The sequence below is a fragment of the Seriola aureovittata genome, chromosome 12, assembly GCF_021018895.1.
Source record: "Seriola aureovittata isolate HTS-2021-v1 ecotype China chromosome 12, ASM2101889v1, whole genome shotgun sequence".
In the NCBI taxonomy this organism is placed as follows: domain Eukaryota; kingdom Metazoa; phylum Chordata; class Actinopteri; order Carangiformes; family Carangidae; genus Seriola; species Seriola aureovittata.
Window position 1 is genome coordinate 3006449 of NC_079375.1, and position 20498 is coordinate 3026946.

At 42.0% G+C, this 20498-nt stretch overlaps 2 protein-coding genes across 3 annotated transcripts in view; one reads left to right on the forward strand and one right to left on the reverse strand.

The window, feature by feature from the left end:
* basp1 (brain abundant, membrane attached signal protein 1) overlaps positions 1 to 8223 on the reverse strand; it is a 54475-nt gene extending 46252 nt beyond the window's left edge. The window contains exon 1 of the mRNA XM_056391131.1: positions 8064 to 8223. The gene's annotated coding sequence lies outside the window, so the exon portion shown is untranslated. The remainder of the gene's footprint in view (positions 1 to 8063) is intronic.
* A 9970-nt stretch (positions 8224 to 18193) lies between these two features.
* myo10 (myosin X) overlaps positions 18194 to 20498 on the forward strand; it is a 133441-nt gene continuing 131136 nt past the window's right edge. For both annotated transcript variants that reach the window (XM_056390742.1, XM_056390743.1), the window contains exon 1: positions 18194 to 18752. In XM_056390742.1, the coding sequence (XP_056246717.1) occupies positions 18732 to 18752 (21 nt within the window). In that variant the 5' untranslated portion in view covers positions 18194 to 18731. The remainder of the gene's footprint in view (positions 18753 to 20498) is intronic.

Below are 20498 nucleotides of genomic sequence, written 5' to 3' on the forward strand. Positions count from 1 at the left end.
AGACGAGGCTCAATGTGACAGATGGCGCTCATGGTGAAAGAGCTGGCGAGGACGAGGACATGTTGCACCGCCGCCAAAAACCTCTGGCGGGAGAAGGGGTCTTTAACTTTCAGTGGTTTTCTTCTTTTTTGCACTTTTGCTGCAGAAACAGTGACTGTAAGACACGTCGAACCCCGGGACACAGACGCTAACACAACTTTAGCGTTTCTAAACTCATGTTAGTGTCTTTGTTGAAGCCGGGCTGCCATCAGTTCTTGCTTCAACATATATCTTGTCTGTTTCTGCTTCTTTCTTTAAATGTTTAAAGGTACACTCTCAACCCCAAATCCACTCATTTATTCCCAGCTTTCTGTTAATGCTCGAACTCATCTTTAAAGCTGCATGAGTCTACTTTTGTTTTCTACAAACAGGACAGGAAAACAAGCTGACATATACAGCTACCAAAAACAGATTACCAAGTTTTAAAGTTGCCACAGCTAATATTTTAGCAAACAGTTGCTTATTTACGTGTCAAGCACACAGAAAAACACAGTCATCCCACTGGACTCACCTGATGAATGGAAGTCGAATATTTACTATCTACCTATCTAAGAAAAATACCTGGCTTTTTATTTGCTACATGCTCCACTTGTTTCACCAGCTAGCTAAAACTTTGAGCTAAAAGAGGCTAAAACGTTGCGAGCTGTGCAGAGTTGGTGATAGCTCTATTCATCTTTATCTCACTAAGAGCAACCAGGCCTGTTTCCTACAAGTAATCCCTAGCAGTATCTGGTTTGGGTATTATTTGGAGAGATTTGGAGATCTCTACTGTTTGGCATTTTCTGCTACCACCCCGATACAACGGGGGTGAATAAAGTTTTATTTGTGGTGCTTGAAGCATAGAAAAAAATACCTTTTTATGATGTTTTTCCAGGGACAGTGTCCCAGTTATTCAGGATGACACATATGCAAGATATACTGGACAGCAAAACTCTCACAGTTTTTAAAGGTCCCATATAGTATAAAGGCAGATGTCCATGTGTTGTTTGATTATAGATCAGGTTTAGGTTCTATATTAATACTGTGAAAGTATCAAAGCCTCAGTCCACAGAGAAATGTACAACCTGTATTCAGAAACTGAGCCTTAAAACTAGCCGTCAGGATTTCTGGAACTTTGTGATGTCACAACAAAGCAGTTACCTCTCTCAGCCACGCCCCAAGCCCCACCCACCTGGATCCACCATCCACCCTTACAGGGTTTGATTTCTCTGACTGTTTTTCTTGAAATATGCCAAGTTGGACAGCCAATCAGAAGTGAGTCTCAGAGACTCCTCTCTTCTGATTGGCTTACCAACCTGTTGTTACTTGCGCTCCAGAGAGAAGCCTGAGAGAGGAGATGTAAAACTACACTGAGATGGTTTTTGGTTCTTAAAACCACAAATATATCTTCTTATGGATCAACACTTCAAATAAACACAGGAGAAGCGGAGAATATGGGTATAATATGTGATATTTAAGTATATTGAGTCTACAAATACAGGAATTGGCCTTTAAAAAATCCTGCCAAGTGTCACTTTCAGCTGTAATCATTTCCCTGTCCAGGTTCCCAAAAAAGTACGTGGAGGACATGACCTTAGTGTCCTCAGTGAGACACACTGTATACTCATGACTTCTATAAAAAACACAGAGGCAGCAGATGACCGTGTTGTTGGGAAGTGAAAATTCCTGATGCTCTTCGTACCGCCTCCAGCTTCCCTGCAAACCCTCTCTGCTGTGCCCTGATGCCACTTCAACATAAACAGCACCAAAATAAACTTTTTTTATAAAAGTTTACAAACATTTAATACACGGTGTCACGCTTCCTCTGGCAGGAAATTGAAACTTCCTCATTCCTGTCAGGCCGGCGTGCTGCAGTGATGGACACTGGACGGTTATCAAACAGAAGCAGTGTGGCCACATGCAGAGGCTCCTTATCAAGTTTTAAAAAGCTACAAGTGTGAAACAGCAACTTTTTCTGTGTCCTGTTTCATGCGCTATTTATGAGAGGATTAAACACTCAGTGAACACTTAGCTTTTATTCCTTCCCTCCGCTGTGAGCTGCTCTGTCAAACAACATAAAAACAATTGGCTGCCAACAGTGGCTGCTTTCCAAGAAATTCACTTCCCCCATTTCACACCTTCCATACAAACAGGAGCAGCCAGTATGAAGCTCTCATGGCAGGACACTGAATGGCCAGGAAAATAGAAAATGAGTGGAATCGGTGCTTTGTACTGTATCGTCTCTAATATTCTGCCCACCTTCTTTATATCCTAATACAACAAACACATCGCCAGAGCCCATAGGTCGTTTGTGCAGCCGATTATTATGACCCATAGTTCAGTTTTGTTGCTAGGCGACATCTAGTGGTCGTAGTGATTATGACAGGAGCAAAGGGAAAAGGGCGCCAACGCGTACATTAGGAGGAGGTTGTGGCGGGTAGATGGGTAAACAAAACACAGGAATGTGACACAAGAGAGCAGAGTTCAATTCCCATGTGAAGCCAGCGGTTTATGTTGTAACCATGGCAACAAAATCGTCTAATGCTGAGGAAGAACTTATTTTAACCAAAATAACCATCTTTCCTAAACCTAACCAAGCCATGACCATTGTTATCATAACCATGGCATCGACGGTAGGTGGAACACTGCTCTCGGTACAGTCCGCATGTTTATTATTATAACCATGACAACCGAGGTCCGGTACACCCACTGCCATGGGGGCGCTACTTCAGGAGACAGAAGGCACTCATATGGGTCGTTTCAGAGGAGACAGGAGGGTCTTGAATAAAAACGGCCTGTGTGATTGCTCAGGTTGGAGGAGGAGTTGTACTTCCAGATAATGGAAATGTCTGCAGGTGACAAAATGCTTAGACAACCTCAAATGAATTCTTCTCAACCTGTGGAAACGTAGTGGTAGCACAAGCAGCAGTACAAGTAATAGTCAGTGGAGTGGATGATAATATGAATGTATAATATGTAAGCTACAGCATTGGTATTTGGCATCTATACATGCTCTGAGGATGATAACTTCCACGTCAGGGGAATGTAAAACTAAGAGCCTACAGGTGGATGATAGCAGCAGCAGCAGGATGGAAATGTGAATGGCAGAGGAGACGGTGGGGGTTGTGGGATGAGTCACTGTCGTAGCTCCTCATCAGGTTGCTGTTTGTCTCCCTCCAGAAGGATGAATGATCGCACTCAGTGGCTGGATTTATGAGAGCCAATCAGCAGCCAGACAGACAGGACACATTACTATGGTCCCACCGTTACCATGGTGATCTTATACCGTGGCTCGGAAGGAGACAAGAAACACATGTAACTGAGGGAAAAGATATATGACAAAAAAAAAAAACCCCAAGCAGAATCTGACATCACAGTCACATGGCAGTATATGAGCCAATCAGAATGCTTCACATTATTAATGACTTCCTGAGACCTATGAAAACACTGTAAAGCACAACCTCACTATAGACTCACTGTGAAGCCCTGCAGGACTTTTATACTGAATCTAAACCATAAACTGAACCACAGAAGAATTAAAAGCTGTGTGTATATGAATTCATGTTATAACCACTAACTGGTTTCACGAATTTCAACTCCAAACTACCTCAAAACATCAATACAAGTATGAGAAAACTGGGTGAGTGTATGGTTGCCACAAACCGGCATTCACCGAAGTCTCAGTTCCACAAGCCTCCTGTTTGGCCATTTTTGGATTAGCTGGGAGTCTGGGGCGGAGTCAGACGCTGCTAAGATGGCAATGGTGGAGCAGCTCACTCTGAGCTTCAAAACCACTTCTCAAGAAGATGGAGGTCATGGAGGCTATGTCCATCTTCATAGACAGTCTATGAGTGACATCCACCAAGATCACCCTCGAACCTCCGTGTTTAAGCCATAAACACACACAACACAATAATCTCCCTCCGGTGTTACTGCATCCCAGCCTCAGACACCACTGCATGCTGCAAGGCGCAACCTGCTGTGTATGAGACACAGCTCCCTGCACTCCCATAATATTTTGAACATAATTATGACATAATGAGCTGATTTTATTTGTTACTAATTCCTAACAATTTTATTTCCTTGAAATAAATTAATAATAATAAAAAAAATTATCTTGAATCAAGGACAGTTTTTCTTTATTCCAAAGCAGAAATCACATATTCTGTCTTGTTTCGAGATACACACTTATTTCTCGAACACTCCTGACACTGCACAGGAAGTGAGAAGAACCTTACCTCGTTGGCAGACTGTATTCTTTCTTTTTTTATGAGAGTTTTAATGACTAAATGAGACCCAGTTGTGCTAAATATGATTTTTTTTTTTTTTTTGGAAACTGGAGGCACTGTAGTAACAGCAGTGGTGACTCAACCTGCAGCTGCACCCATTCCCTACCTTCCATAACACACACACACACACACACATACGTGCACACACTGAGTTGTGTGAGTGTGTGTGTGTGTGTGTGCGTTAAACAGCAGCTGCAGCCTCCCATTGTCCTGCTTCATCTCCTCTGCTGTTAGAAAACGAGCCTCGTCTCCATCACACGCAGTCTGACGGTTTAATTAAGACGGACACGGTGCCGATGAACGTGATCCTGTTGATCACATGACGCATACAAAAAAAAAGAAAGCTTTTGTTTTAGTCTTTGATATTTCAGTGTGGGGGGGGGGGGGGGGGGGGGCGCAAGACAGACAGTTGGACCTTCTGAGACCTGCAGGGTCCACCATGGCAACGATACCTCTTTTTGTTTGTCTCAAACATACACTCTCTCTCTCTTTTCAATATGACAAAAGTATGTGGAGACCTCTGTTATGACTCCAATGACTCCCTGTCCACATATTTATGTATATGTGTCAGACAAAAGACAGTTTGTGTACGCGACAGAGATACACACACACACACACCTTGAGAACCAGACAGTGGCGGTATGGGATGAGTCACTGTCGTAGCTCCTCATCAGGTTGCTGTTTGCGATCATTCATCCTTCTGGAGGGGGAGACACTCAAGCGGCTGGATTTATGAGAGCCAATCAGCAGCCAGACAGACAGGACACATTACTATGGTCCCACCGTTACCATGGTGATCTTATACAGCGGCTCGGAAGGAGACACAAATACAAAATGAAGTACCTATCTGAGTTTTTAGGAACGTTGTAGGTGGAGAAGAGTTATATCTTGTCGTGATATCCATATCATGTCTGAGACTTTGATTATTGATCTTTTTTTTTTAACATATTTGTCTTTAATGGACAGCTGTCAGTGCAGACACTAGAAACACATGTAAATGAGGGAAAAGACATATGACAAACATCCCCAGGCAGAATCTGACATCACAGTCCCATGGCAGTCTATGAGCCAATCAGAATGCTTCACATTATTAATGACTTTCTGGGACCTATGAAAACACTGTAAAGCACAATGTCACTGTAAACACACTTTAAGGCCCTGCTGGACTTTTATACTGAACGCTGAGTACATTAAGAACGATATGAAGGTAACTGAGTGCATCAGATACACTATAAACCGATGTGTGATCCTGGTATCAGACAGTTAGATTACATGAAATCAGACTGTAGAACAGATTCTTTACGTAATTAAAAGAAGTAATACCACTATTCAAGTCTGGCATTTAAAATGTTAAATAAGTGAAAGTACTGAGGTCAAAAGCACGAACTCGTCAGAGCATTCAAGTATCACCAGTATATATATCACAGTGTCTTATTTTATTACTATTATTTTGGGAGGTATTTTTATGCCTTTATTAGATATTGAAAGTGGAGATTGACAGGAGACATGGGGAAGAGAAGGGGAACTGCTCCACAATTTGACACCCAGCTGCCCCCACCCCCCACCCCCCCAGGAGTCAAACCAGGGACTCATCACGTGCATCATTACCGTCAATGAATTAATGTTTAAGCAGCATTTTTTAAAAACTATATCCAACAGGATGTAAAAGTAGTTCATACATATTGATGCATATTTTTAAAACAAGATTATTTGCAAATGACATGTTAAACTTTAAAGCTGTCAAACAAATGTAATAGAACAGAAGTAGAACACAGCATCATGTGGAAAAACTAAATTCCCATCCATCACTGCAGGTTAAAGAAAAACTCACAGTGAAGCAGCTTAGAAACAATTGTCTCTACAGATAATTATATGATCACCATGTTAATATTATAGCAACATAAAGGCAGATAACTAACATTATTTGACAAAGAGAACATTATTGAATACCATAGATGCCTCATGCGTCCCTATACAAACACCAGGCTCTGTGTAATAGGTAAGAAAACACCAATTCAGGTCAACCTTAGCAAGACAGGAGGACTGCAAATAGTTTCCATTAGTGATGAACATGTATTTCTTTGTATAAATGATTAATGGTGTAATTTATAAAGTATCAGTAGTAGTAGCCTATCAATAGTTAAAAATCTACATTAAAATCCAGATTTTACAGTGGTGTATATATATAGAGATCAGCTGCAATGGAAGCAGAAAATGTTTTGCTTTATAATGATTTAAATGAATTAAGTGATTATTAAAAAATTGTTGATTGATTTTCTTTCCATTGATTGATCGTTTCACTGACAATCAGTGATCGATCACTGCAGCTTGACAGAGCAGCAGCACTGTAATCTACAGTTAGAAAACAGCATCAGCATCACCGGGGCTCCATTCACACACAAACAGTCGTCTACACACACACACACACACACACACACATACACACACAGTCTGTACCACCACACACTACCACAGAAACGACGGGGAAAACACACACACACACACACACACACACACACACACACACACACACACACACACGATCACACGGCCACAAAAAGCAGCTTTTATTATTTCTACAATAATTAATTTTTTTCGATGGAATGAACAAATAAACCAAGAATGAAACACCATCCTCCTCCTCCTGCTCTCCATCCTATTGATAGGCAAGGTGGCATCTCTCCCATCCACACCCTACACCCAGTGCGCATGCGTGCCGCGGCAAACAAAGGACCAGGCAATTAACCGACGGAGGATGGCTAATAAAGTTTGACTCGCTGCAGAAATAACGTCCAACATCGACGCAGCGGCAACAGAAGCGGAGTGAGAAAGATGAACTTAATGAGTGTGTGCAACGAGGGGACAGGGGAGGAGAGGGTTCAGATACAACCCCCACCACCAATTCTCCATCACATCCCTCCTCACCCCCCCCCCCTTCCGCCTCCATTCTCCTTCTTCTAGGCGCAATAAAACGGAAATATGAGATCAATAATTCATCTGAATCATGACATAACCTGGTTAGAGACGCTTAACAAATGTGTGTGTGTGTGTGTGTGTGTGTTTGTGTGTGTGCCAGTTGCATGCAGCCAAATGGTGTCACACCTCCACACAGACAAAGAGGTGGGGCGAGCTATAAGAGAGCTCCTTCTTTTATTTGTGGATGTTGAACTGTTTACTGGCTGTAAATTATCAGGAACAGAAAAAAAGCGCTCCCTCTTGGCGTTGCCTAGCAGCCTATAGAAAATAGATAATCATAAACAATTTGACGGCAATCAATAAATAATATAAAGAGCGCGAGCAGACGCTCCGGTCCGCAGTCAAAGCTCATTTCTTCCTCTATAAAAGTGTGAAAAACACGAGAATCTGTGTGTGAGGGCGAGGCGCGTGTTCCTCCAGACTGTACACACCCCTTTTTTAAAGCTCGTGCACATTTTTTTTCCGCCTGGGAAAAAAAAGGAGGATATATAAGAAGAAGAATTTCTAAATTCTCCAATTCAACCCTGTTCATGTGTTATTTTCTTGTTTTCCCTTCCCTCCCATCAAATCTAAAGGAGCTTCTGTCTTTTTTTACTACATTGATCCATGCAGCGCGCGCCCTGGCAGCCCAAATGGAGAGATGGAAAAAGACAAAAGGGATGAAAAAATAAATATATAAATAAATAAATAATTAAATATATATATATAATAACTACAAGCAACCAGAGCGCTGTTTTTGGAGAGAAATAGAGGAGGATAAACCGACTTGACGGCTCTTACCGTGGACACTGAAGTTCCGACGCTCCCTCTGTCTCTCCTCGCAGTTTCAAGTAGCGGCTGCTGTAATTTTTTGCGGCTTCTCCTGCGCGCCTAGCGGCTTGTGCCTGCTGCACGGTACGGCTCGGCTCGGCGATCCTCCGTCTGCGCGCACACGCATCCACGCGTGCGTGCACGCGTGTGCGTTGCGCCCGCACGCAGGCACGCACACATACACACACACAGCAGATGCACAATCGAAATTTTCTTCCTGAGGAAAAGAAAAATAGCGTCTGTAACTTCCTATATATTTCCTATGATATTACAATAAAGTGTTTTGATGGTGATATTATGGGGATTCATTTCCGATAATATTCATAATAGTAGTTACATGATATGCAATAGTGTTTTATGGCAGTTTAATGGCCAACGCTATCACTACTATATTCCACCATTATTTCCACCATTCATTATAAAATGACCAAGCCATGTCTCCTAAGAGGAAGTTACTGGCACCAAAATATATTTCGGCTTCTCGACATGTTTTTTTATTCTTCTCTGAGTTACATGCTTCCTGTATTGAGGGTTTTCCTTATTAACAAATATTTACTCAGCTCTTGTATCTGTGTACTGGATGGGAATGTATTTTTCTCTGCCCTTGTTTCAGTGGAAATCTTCCTCCATTCTCTTTCTCTCTCTTCATTTCGTTGCCTCTGAGCGCCCCCTGCCGTTCACTGCGCGCACTGTGACTTGCTTCTTCTTTTTTGGAGGACTTGTTGGTAAGCTAGATGCACTTGTTGATCAATGCACTTGATTGTATTAGCAGCAAATGTCCCCAATATTCTGAACGTTTTTCCCGCCCATTCAGAGTGTTCAGTTTTTGATACACAAAAATGCAAAGCTGGATTTGATGACTAAGTAGCTCATTATGCTCATGTAGCAACAGTCCTGTCATCCAGCAGCTCATAGATATATCACAGTGGAAAATACACAGTCTCTACCATATATTTCTCCAACCGCTGAAAACCCAAATACAATTTTTATACAAATGACATAAAGAAGTTCCAGTTATTTCACCTTGAGGAGCACTTACTGATGCCATGACTTGATCACTGTTTGTTTGTTTTTTTCTTAAAATTAAATTGATGTCCATTGAAGAATCAATAATTTGATGAATTGTTTTAGCACTAATTTGACCTGTCTTTATCCAAGTGTCGTCTGTGTCAATATCAATCTTTATAATATGTAAAAGGAAAAATTGTAAAAGCACTAAACTGATGCTTTTCCCAGAGTTTGTAGCTACTTTGTATTTACAAAGGAAGGTTTTGATTTTGCATTTGTTGGATGCAACAACAATGTACAGTGTTAGAGTTAAAGTGCTGCATTCCTTACATTTAGACACTAGGTGGCAGTGTTTGCAAAGACCTGAGGCTTTGCATCTGTCCCTGTGAGGGTTTTGCTGAGGAAGCATCTCCTAATGATCCAATTTGTTTAATTGAACCAGTCTTTCATTTGGTTTGGTACTTCCTGTTTTGAGACTTTCTACAACCACATTTCAGAGGGAAGAATCGTTCTTTTTAGCGGAGACAGAGGAGTTACTGGTTACTTCTAAACTGGCAGAAGACTAAGGAGGGCAATAGTTTACTGTAAGAGAAAAAGCCCTCATGTAAACCCGATCACCCTTATCTGTGTTTCAGCGGACTCGTGTTTACTTTGCAGAGAATCCTGGCAGGTCCAGCTCCTTCCTAATGGAACCTGATTTTAGAAAGTAATTCTGACATTGCAGATCTCAGTTTGTCAATGAATCATACAGTGGTCTTCAAGTGTTGCAAACATTCCTTATTTTCTGATAAAAGCTTCTCAACTTTTTTTTTTGCTTATTTCCCCGCTCCAGTGGCGGATCGACAGGAAGGGGCTAAACACACATATAATTAGATGTAGTCATATAATTTATATATGTAAATGTCACCTTTGATGGTTGCGCTGGAACAAATTTCAGTCAGGGAGTAAGTCAGGCGAGCTCGCAGGCTGGCTCTCTAGGGGTAAGTGAGCGGACTCCCCCACCCTTTGACCTCGCTTATTTCTTTCATTTCTTTATGCTGCACGTGAATCTAATGCTCACTCAAAAATCTGTAAATGCAACCTGTAAAAGCGCTTTTGTCAACATCTGTGTGCAGAAAACTGAGAGTAAAACTCAGCACTCGAAGTTCCCACACTGCTTGTGACACTGAAGTTACAATTACAAATTTCTACAGGACTTAGTTGTATGAAAGAGTTTTTAAAACTGTGGGATCACGACTATCACTAACTGAACATATGACTTCCTCCACTGTTAGTATCAGACTCAGCAGTTTGTTATCAACATCTCAGCTGCTCTGGAGGGAGTCAGTGGCTGAAGAAGCAGCTAATCCCCACCCACCCCCACCCTGCACCCCATCCCACACCACCCGGTGCAGGAAGTTATGTGGGGATTAGGGAGAGGTCAGTTTGTTGTGGAAGACGCTGTGACCTGACTGACTCGGCTGTACCCGACCTCTGCTCAGAGCTGCTGATAAATCCTGCGTGTTCTGAGATGATCCCACAGCAGAGAGCTGCTCATGAACTGCCCCCCCTTCACTGTCTCCTCGCACCCGCTGCTGAACCTGACGCCATGAGCACATAACTTTGTCAGTGTTGAGGGAATAATCCTCATGATGTCATCGGGGTCAACTCTGATTTGGCTTGAAACACCACTTAGACACTGGAAGTGTAGTTATGCTACTGAGTTGCATCATGGGACATGTCGTAGCCACATTATCTTTATATTCATCCGTTCATATGATGCAAGTTTTGTGGAGGGTACAGCCTGTAATAAATAATGGTGCATGAGATGATGTGAGCACTGATATCAAGCATGACATTATGACAGTGTTTTGCTTCCTGCGCATGTGTATCCCTCCGCAAAAACCAGAGGCAGAGCCATATTGTTTTTTGGGTTGTACAGCTGTCCGTACGTCCGTCCTTCCCATTGTCCTGGATGCGATATCTCGGCCTCGACAGAACTTCAAATTTAGCACAAATGTTCACTTGGACTCAAGAATGAACTGATTAGATTTTGATGGCTAAAGGTCAAAGGTCAAGGTCACAGTAACTTCACAAAACATCATTTTGGCCTTGTGAACGCAATATCTCGACCTCCACATGGGAATCCCTTTACTTGGACTCAAGGATGAACTGATTAGACTTTGGTGGTCAAAGGTCAAAGGTCACAGTAACCTCACGAAATGTGACTCCACTGTGACTATAGGATGAACACGAAACACTTTTTAATCATAACTCAAGACTTCACACAGCTATCATGAAATTTTACACAAATGGTTCATATTTAAATGACTCTGGATAAACAGGGATGTAACCTGGAACTAGTCTGAGTGGCAGACAACCATTAGGCCATTAGACCATTAATTCTAGTTTTTCATTTGTAACCGAATCATCCTGTTAAACGCACCTCTTACACCTTTCATCATCATGTTAGGTTGAGGAGTCTGTCATTGCCACATAGTCAACAGAATGATTTCTTGAAGTGAAGATATGGCCTGAGGTCAAAAGAAGAAACAGTCCTTAGTTCAAAAGCAGCTTTGAAGCATTTGGTCCTGGTGATGTGGTGAAGACAAGTCATGACAGACAAACCACAGTCAACACTGTTATTTAAGCACCAATTATACTGCATAAATCCTCCTGAAAGTCCTACTGCAGGAGCTGCGCTGTTTGTTCAGTACACCAGATAATGCCTGATGCCTAATTTCATTATCACAAGTAGAAGATATAGAATCTTATATGATCTCATTGGCTGAGAACTAAAGTGGGTGTACCCAAAACACAAGCGAGCATAGACTCTGGCCGGCCTATCAATTACTCTCCAAACCCCCACCCACCCCACATGCAGACTAGATGTCCCCTAAACGCCTCACATGCAGACTATGTTAGACAGCGCAATCTACCGATGTTCCTTGAATGCCTCACATGCAGGTTATCAGTAGATGCTAGCTACAGCACACACCATCAGGGGTGCCACTTAAGGGGGGTTATGGGGCAGCAGCAGTGCACTGTCTTGTCTTAATGGCAGGTTTAAGAAGGTTTATAATTGTTCAAATTTTAGGGGGGCCCTTTTCCACTTGGGGACCCCAAACACATGCCTGTTTTTTCTCCACTGACTGATTAAATGATGTAGCTATCGCTCACCTTATGCATTCATGATCAGAGGCATTTTGAAAGCAGCTCATGACCCAGCACTGCTGACTGTTTTAAACTTAGCCAGGCTAACTAGCTCACCAGCAGCATAGTGCTTTAATGGTGAGATTAAAGTTTTGCAGGTATAATATCTGCTGCATAATATGTTTTTTTCTCCTCTCTTTAACTAATCACCTTTTCACCTGAACTTCTTCGCAGCCTCAGATGAATATTCCTTCAGTTTTAATGACATAAGTGTGGCTCTTTAGATCGCTCTCATGGTGTTTCCTCTGAGAAACAGGCCTATGGGAAGAATTTTAATGAAAATCTGTGATGTAATGTTACAATTTTAGGGTGAAGCAGGACTGTATTGACAGTAAGTATTGGAGTAAAATGATTTGGTCATCCAAATTTTTACAGCTTGAACATATTAAAACAATTATGTGAGGCCAGCTGTGAGTTGTATCAATAAATTTCATAGCTTTGTCTATGACCACTTTTTTGTCCTTCATTAAATTGATTTCTACAAGGTCACTGCTACAGTAAAGTGTAAAAGTTGAAATGAAGGCACTGAATTGATTTCCATTGCAATCAAATCTTTACTCCAGTGACTCCACTTTCTAGAGACGTCATGCTTTATCAGTGTTATCTATATCTGCCAACGACGAACACTGCACCTTACTGGTATTTGTACTCTTCTCAAGTGTGTGTGGTATTTCTCTGATTCTTTATATTGAGTTAATAGTAATGACTGGGCTCATCAGGCCCTGCCCAGATTGAAAGAGTTTGCTGCGTCATCATTTGTCGGTAAGTGGTTAAGATTAGCGTTTAGCCTTCTGTAATCACAGGGAGTTGAAGACAAGCTTGACCGCAAGTAATTATCAAACTTTCTCTCTCTCTGCCTCCCTCCTTCACGAGTCCTTCAGAAGTTTCTAAGAGTCTCTGGGGAGATTTTGGGGGTTGGTCCTTGAAAGGGTTCCAGGTTTTCCTGATGAGGTTTCAAGGGTTATTGAGAGGATTACAGGAGTTACTCAGGTTAGAGCAAAGTTCTTGAGGAGGTTCTGGGCAGTAATGAGTAAAGTCACCAATATTGATATAATCTACACCCTGTCAGGGCCTCCAATCTATCATCACAAAAATGTATTACTATACTGAGGTTTTGCATTAGAATAATATTACCTGGTGAACTTGTAAATAAGAATCAAATTCTAAACCAATTAAATCTCTCTCTCCTTCTTCATCATCTCTTCCAGGTGTTCATGTGTTTGGTTTGTCAGTACCAATCCTCTGCTCTCTCTGTCTTTCTGTCAGCGTGATATCAATCGGAGGAAGTTTGTTGTGGCTTCACCGCTTACACACTTAGCAAACTTCCCGGCCCCCGTTATCGCACATCTTTAGGAGAAATCTAAAACAGCCACAGGAAATGTTTGTCTTCCTCATCCTGTTTTGGGGTCATTTTGGGAGTTTGGAGATGCTGGCGAAGAATCAAACAACCAGACACAACTGGCTCCGATAATCCTCCGGTAACTTACCGGTGATGAGACGATCGGTCCAAGGACACGAGGGAGTAATGATCACCAGTTAAAGATCTCAGCCTGTACTGATATTTTTTTCATTTGAGTTCATTAGTCAATATTTTGAGCTGATGTTCAATCTCTAATGTGATGATGTATGTATGACAGATAATATAACCTCTACATGAGTCTTGGTGGAGAGCTAAAAATGGATGGATCAGCAAAGACTAGACTAAACCACCTCTAACCTGACCTATAAATAACTTAACCTAGTCTCACCTAATTTTCCTACCATTCATTAAACTCAGCTAGTCTAGACCAGTCTAACCAAACCTGTAAATAACTTAACACAGCCTTACTTAAAAATTCCTAAACCCTCCTAAATTAAACAGTACTTTTTTGTGCTGTTGCTTTCAGACTCATTTCATGGTCTTCATCATATCAGCAGATGGAGTTTGTCGTGGAGAAATGAAAAAATCTAGTAAGTAAGAGTTAACATGATAATATAAAGTTAACCTGAAATGACCTTTTCTAACTTAAATCCACTGTAATCTTCTTGTGATCAATGTTTTCTTGGTTTTTTTTTTTGCATTAGCACAAAACAACACACGGTAAAATTGTAATCAATCTGCTGATCATCACATTCACAAGATCAGGAAATATTATAAAATTCATGTGAACAAACCAAGAATATCAGTTCATCAGCAAAGGTTTGGAAGCACTGCAAGAAATGAAAGAAAATATGATATCACTGTATATTTTAGTTCTTCAGCTGCAAATCGTGGAATATTTTTGTGACCATTGTCAAATACGTGCTAACCATCTGTAGACTTTTGTATTCTACGTTCATCGCAGCCATTGGTTTCCATTCATTTCAACTAGCTTATAAACAGCTGTTAATACTAATGCTGGCAAAAGCAAAATTTACAAATAGCTCCTTTATTGTTACAGTATTGTAATATAAAGTTCAAACTCATGTGAAAAGTCAATGGACATGAGGAAAAAGTAGAAAAAAATATGCCTCGATTTCTAAAACCCAGCGTCATGTGATGTGAAGCATGAGTTGTAGTGAACATGCTAAAACAAGCAGAGGTTACCTAACAGCCAAGTGCTTTCACTCAAACTCAACACCTACCTGTCAGCTCCCACAAATCCCTGACACCAAAGGTCGAGACTAAAAGTGGAGCTGTGTTCACATCTACGTGCGTTTGTAAAAGTGGACTTTAGCTCATACCTCTCATTATATCTAGTTTGACCCTGACTGAGGAATCCTCAAGGGCTTAAAGAACCATGGCTGTGGGCAATGAGCATCACTTAACCTCTGTCAGCGGCCAGGAATTAGAGGTCAAAGGTCACGAGTTGACACTGTCCAGACAGGTGACCTGTGGAGGGTGGTTATGGGTGGAGGACACCTCAGAGACAAATAACTGGGAGGAGTAAGTGAATCCTCAGAGAACAGCTGTGGAGAGACAATAGGTGAGGAAAAAAAAAATCTGATTTCAGTTAACGCTGATCTGATGATTAACAGCACATAACATAACACACTTTTTTGTGTTTTCAGGAGTCAAGTTTGTATTAGTGGCTGTTTCAACATCATTTCAGTGACTATGTTTTAATGTGAAGCATGTCCTGAGTCGATGTTTAGAATATAGTCATTGAAATGTTAATGAAACAACAGATGTCCAAAAAGCTTTCATGGTTTAAATTGAGCCCAGTTTTAATACAGACTTCTAGTCGTCTTTTGAGCTGCAAATCATTCAATCAATGCTTACTTATTTTTTCTTGTAGACCATGAAACAAGTCATCCAAGATTTGTGAGCATGGTAATTCATAAGTAGTTTCTTTATCAGACAGTAGGCCTAAACCATGGGCCCCTGGGCACAGATGCTCCGAAGGCCCCCCCGTCCTGTCTGATGGTTGAAAGATTGTGATCTTTTCATAAGGACTTTTGATTAAATCAAATTAAAGTTAAATCACAACGAGGTCGGTCTATGTGTTTAGCTGGCGACCCGTCCAGGGTACATCCTGTCTCTCGTCCAGCCCCCCCCATGACCCTCAGGGATAAGCGGGCACAGCTCATGGATGGGTGGCAACCCCCCCCCCCCACACACACACACACACACACACACACTTTCGGCCCATGGGCCTCTGTCCAGTAGGAATGATCAGTAATCCATCTACACTCTCTCACAGCTGAACAGCAACACACAACGCATTGACCACAACATGGAGGAAAGTGACCAGACTTGTTCACATCATTGTACTTTTTCAGTCTAAATCTAAAAAACTGCATTTGAAAAAGAGTTGATATGAACAGGAAATCGTACATGAGGATCATGTCTGGGCAGCCAGAACTTCTTGGGCCAACAATGGCTGAAACTCAAACTGCCTGGTCACTGGATGTAAACCAGATCTGAGGTGTGTGACGTGTGAAACGGGAACACATTTGTTCCAAAGCTGGTCAGGAAATGTTGGCGGTATGTACAATAACTCTCAGCCCAGATCATTGTAAGTCAGCATCATCAAAACTTCCAAAATCTGTCAGCCCAACAAACCTGAGTGCACCAACACTTAACTGCACCTGGATGAACTTATAGTGAGACCACATGTAGAGTTAGCTGCTTCACCTTGTCCTGCTCAGCCTTTCTAAGGATGACACAAAAAGCATGCATCTCCTCCTTCTTATGGCTGACTCAGATTGTGTTCTCACCGTTTAACAAACAAACAAACAGAGTCAAAGGATCAAAAAAAAAAGAAAAAAATCATGTGTGGTTTTAGTGTTGCACGAGTTCAAAACAGGCCCAGAGCATTTCAGTATAAAGGCTTCACTGTGAACCCATGAATATCATCTGAAGCACCTCAGAAACCTCCTGCGTGTCATGTGCAGAGAAATAAAAAAGGAAAATCAGACTGTGAAAAACCCTCTTTAGCTTCCTCCTGGTCCTGGTCTTGATATGTGATGTGGATCAGGAGGAAGAGGAGGAGGAGGAGGGGGAGGTGGTGGGGGGGTGTCAGGTTAGCTCCTCTCCTGTCAGTCAGCAGCAGTGGGCGCTAAATTCCAAATGGAAAGATGAATATCTGGCAGGGCCGGCGGGGGCCTAAACCAGCAGGGGTCAGGGGTCATTCTGTGTGCTGAGTAAGTTAAAGGCAAAACCAGACACACACGCACACAAAAACACACACACACACATTCTTGTGTTTGGATTAGATGTGAAGGATCGGTGTTGTTAACCTGCAGCTGGAATGTTAGCTCATTATGTGATTACACAGACTGTCGCTCACAGGCCGTGAAACATTCTATTCAATCACATGTTGATCAACAGAACAACTTCAGGTTTTCAAAACTGACTGAAAAAAAAAGAAAACTGAATTCGCATTTTAAGCCAAACAGAAAAGAAAAAAAAAATTGTGCATATTTATGGTGTTCGTACAGATATCTGTGAATTTTAATTTCACATTTTCATCCGTACTCATATGTTCTTTGTCCGTCACAGAACCAGCGGTGGTTAAAGTGACGGTGATCTCCTCGTGGCCTCCGACGCTCGACTCCTCTCTAAACTTGTCCCTTTAGATCTTAGTGCTGCTGCATTTTTACACCAGCGATCACCAGATCTTAGTTCAAGTCCGGTTCTGTTGGAGGTTTTATTCCTGTTAAAAAAGAGTGTTTCCTCCCCCACTGTCACCAAGTGCATTGTGGGAACTGTTGGGCTTCTCTCTATAATGTGGTCAGGTCTAGACCCTACCCTGTAAAACGCCTTGAGATAACGTTTGTTGTGATTTGGTCCTATGCAAATAAAAAAAAGAAAAAAAAAGAAAAAAAGAATTAATGTTACATCTAGATCTGGCTTATTAAAGAAGACCATGTGATGTGTTGGAAAGACCCAGAAGAAGACAGTAAGTGGACCTTGAGTTGGGAATGTTTGGTCAAACCGCTCTTTCCAAGGTGAAAGAAGGAACTTCGTCTATGAATAAACTTCTCTGCAGAAATCTAAATGTATTTTGTTGATAAAACAATTTCGTCACAAGGTGCATTTAGTAGCTGTCCTGGATCTTTCAGTCATATCTCCTGATCTTGACGCGGAGTTGAAGATGATTTCTGAGAATGTTCAGGACATATCATCAACTTTGTTTTAAAGACTGAGGCTCAAAGTTCATCTTGACCTTGGAAACAGCAGTTCACAAAATAATTAAGCTGTTTAAATGAAATTAATTTGACTTTTTAAGGTTAAGAATCGAATATTTTCACGGGACAGTGAAGCTTCACATGAAATAATGTCTCTACTTAACAGGGTTTTCAATCACCTCTTTCGCTGTTTTCTTCCATCCATCCTGCTTTTTTACCTGCAGACACCTCCTCCACGTTCATTCATTCAGCCCCGCGTGTCAGCAGGAGGAGTCAGAGAGACAGCGCGGCTGCAGGAGGAGGAGGAGGGCGCCGGGAGGGGAGGTGGAGCTTCAGGATTATTGTCCACCGGGCTGAGTGACTGACTGAGTGAGCGTCTCCAAAGTTTGACCGGCTTCTCGTGAGTTCGCTCCTGGTGACTGTTGTCCAAACAAAACCAACCACCGCCGAACCAGGCGGACCCGAAGACCTGCGTAAAGTGACGCACGGAGGCGCACAGGTCAGGGAGGAGTGCGGGCTCCAGGAGAAGACGCGAAAGTTTTTTTTTTATTTAACTCTTTTTTTTTCCTTCTTTTTTTAAACAGAACTCCCGGTGTGTGTGCTGGAGCAGAAACCCATGAAACAAAGAGTAAATTTACTGCTGTAGCTCCTCACTGACTCGAGCAGTTGTCCTCCGTCCTGTAGACGCTCAGGAGGAAGACCATGGACTGAAAACTCTGGGATCTGCTTCCTTTTTTTTTTTTTTTTTAAACTTTGCTTGGAATCACATCATCAACACATGAGTTGGATCCACTGGACTCGCGGTTTCCATACAGTAAATCCTCGGGGATTAAAATAACGAGGGCAATGGATAATTTCTTCACGGAGGTAAGGACGGCTTCAGTCACACAACATGTTGCACACACTGGACTTCAGGCGCTTTTACTCTCCTTCTGCTTGGTTGCATTAATAAGATATTAAAACATCTTTAAACATGTAATTCTGATGATTACTGTTGACTCAGTCTGTGCAGCTTGTCAGCATCAGGACAAATCCTGCAATAAAGTACAACAACAGGAGCATGACCTCTCTACTGAGCATCACAAAGTTATTGTAAGATGCTACAATATGGAAGTAAACACTATTAAATGAGGTGAGGTCAGCGCACTATATGACTTCCTATTGAAATGTGACAGGGATTATACGGGAGCAAAGGTGCCATAAAATTCTCCAAATTGGCCCTTAAACTCATTGCAGGATGCCACACACACACACACACACACACACACACACACACACCGTGAGCCCTTATAGGTACATCATAGGAATATCAGAGGGGCTGTGCTGGTCAGACTGGGGGTTTTGGACTGGGTCCCAGTGGATCTGTGGTATTTCCGCACCTCTTTTCTCGTTTCCTCAAAGAAGAAGAAGGAAAAAAAAAAAAAAAAAAAAAAGTCCTGCAAAGCTATTAATAGTTAGTCTGAACCTGCAGCCCACAGGGGGGGCTTCTGATTGGCTAGTCCAGCAGACAGCAGCTTGTTGAATGGTTGTTCTGGTCTGGTTCTTGTCTTGTCTTGGACTCTCCGGTGCTGCAGCAGTTGCAGCTGATGCCATGCTTCCACTCTTAATGCTTTGGTTGTAATAATTATAATAATTATAATAACAGAGGCTCCATTTATGTCCCAACAATCATTTTATAAAGAATATGAAGAAGTTATGGGGAATGTTGAGCTGCAGTTTTCCACTTTGAAGTTGTATCTAAATAATTTTAAGTTTATCTTCTTATTTTTGTTCATTATGAGGCAAAAAAAAATTCTATATTACCATAAAAAAATCCACCTTTTCTTTACTTTCTGTCTTTTTTTTTGTAAGAAAAGTCATGAGTAATAATTTTGTCATCTTGAAAAGATTCTGTCATGATGGTTGTGGTCGGTCTGACAGGTGTGTGAGCTCTGTGGACCAATCAGTAGGTGGGTGGGTTGGTGATCCTGGTTCAGGTGGGTTTATTCCGTCAGGTGGTGGCTGCGTATATCTGTCACCACTCCTGACTCATGGTTAATGAGCATTCATTGCGGTCGATTTACAACATCAGTATACCCACGCCTCTCTGTGATGACGTCGGCCAGGTAACAGCAAGCAGCACTCGACTCATTCCTTAGGGTTTTTTTTTTTTTTCTCCAAGCTTTTAGAAAGAGTGTCTGTCATCGCTGCTGACATTTCCCTGACAGGTTGGCTCAGAAAACACTGAGAGCCATTTAAAACTGATTTCCCTTCAGGCAGCAGCGTAACACTCATAAGGACTTCTGCTTCCTGGTTGACAGATTGCCTGCTTTGTCATTGGTGCTCATGCATTTTCAAAATCCTCAGCGAGGAAAGGCCAAAGGTCACGAGGCCGACTGAGCTCATAGGTGGCTGTGTGAGCGTCCAGGCTGAGTAAAACAAACACCGTGAGGTTTAAGAGATATTTTTTCTTTCCCCCTGCAGCAGAGTCTTGCCGGTCTCATGACGAGTGTGCAGTACATCTGGCTGCTCAGCTTTCCCTGGAAGTCTTAGAGAGAGAGAGAGAGAGAGAGAGAGAGGGGGAATATTTGTGAGTGCCAGAAGTAGGCAGGCGTGCACAATAGTCTCAAATAT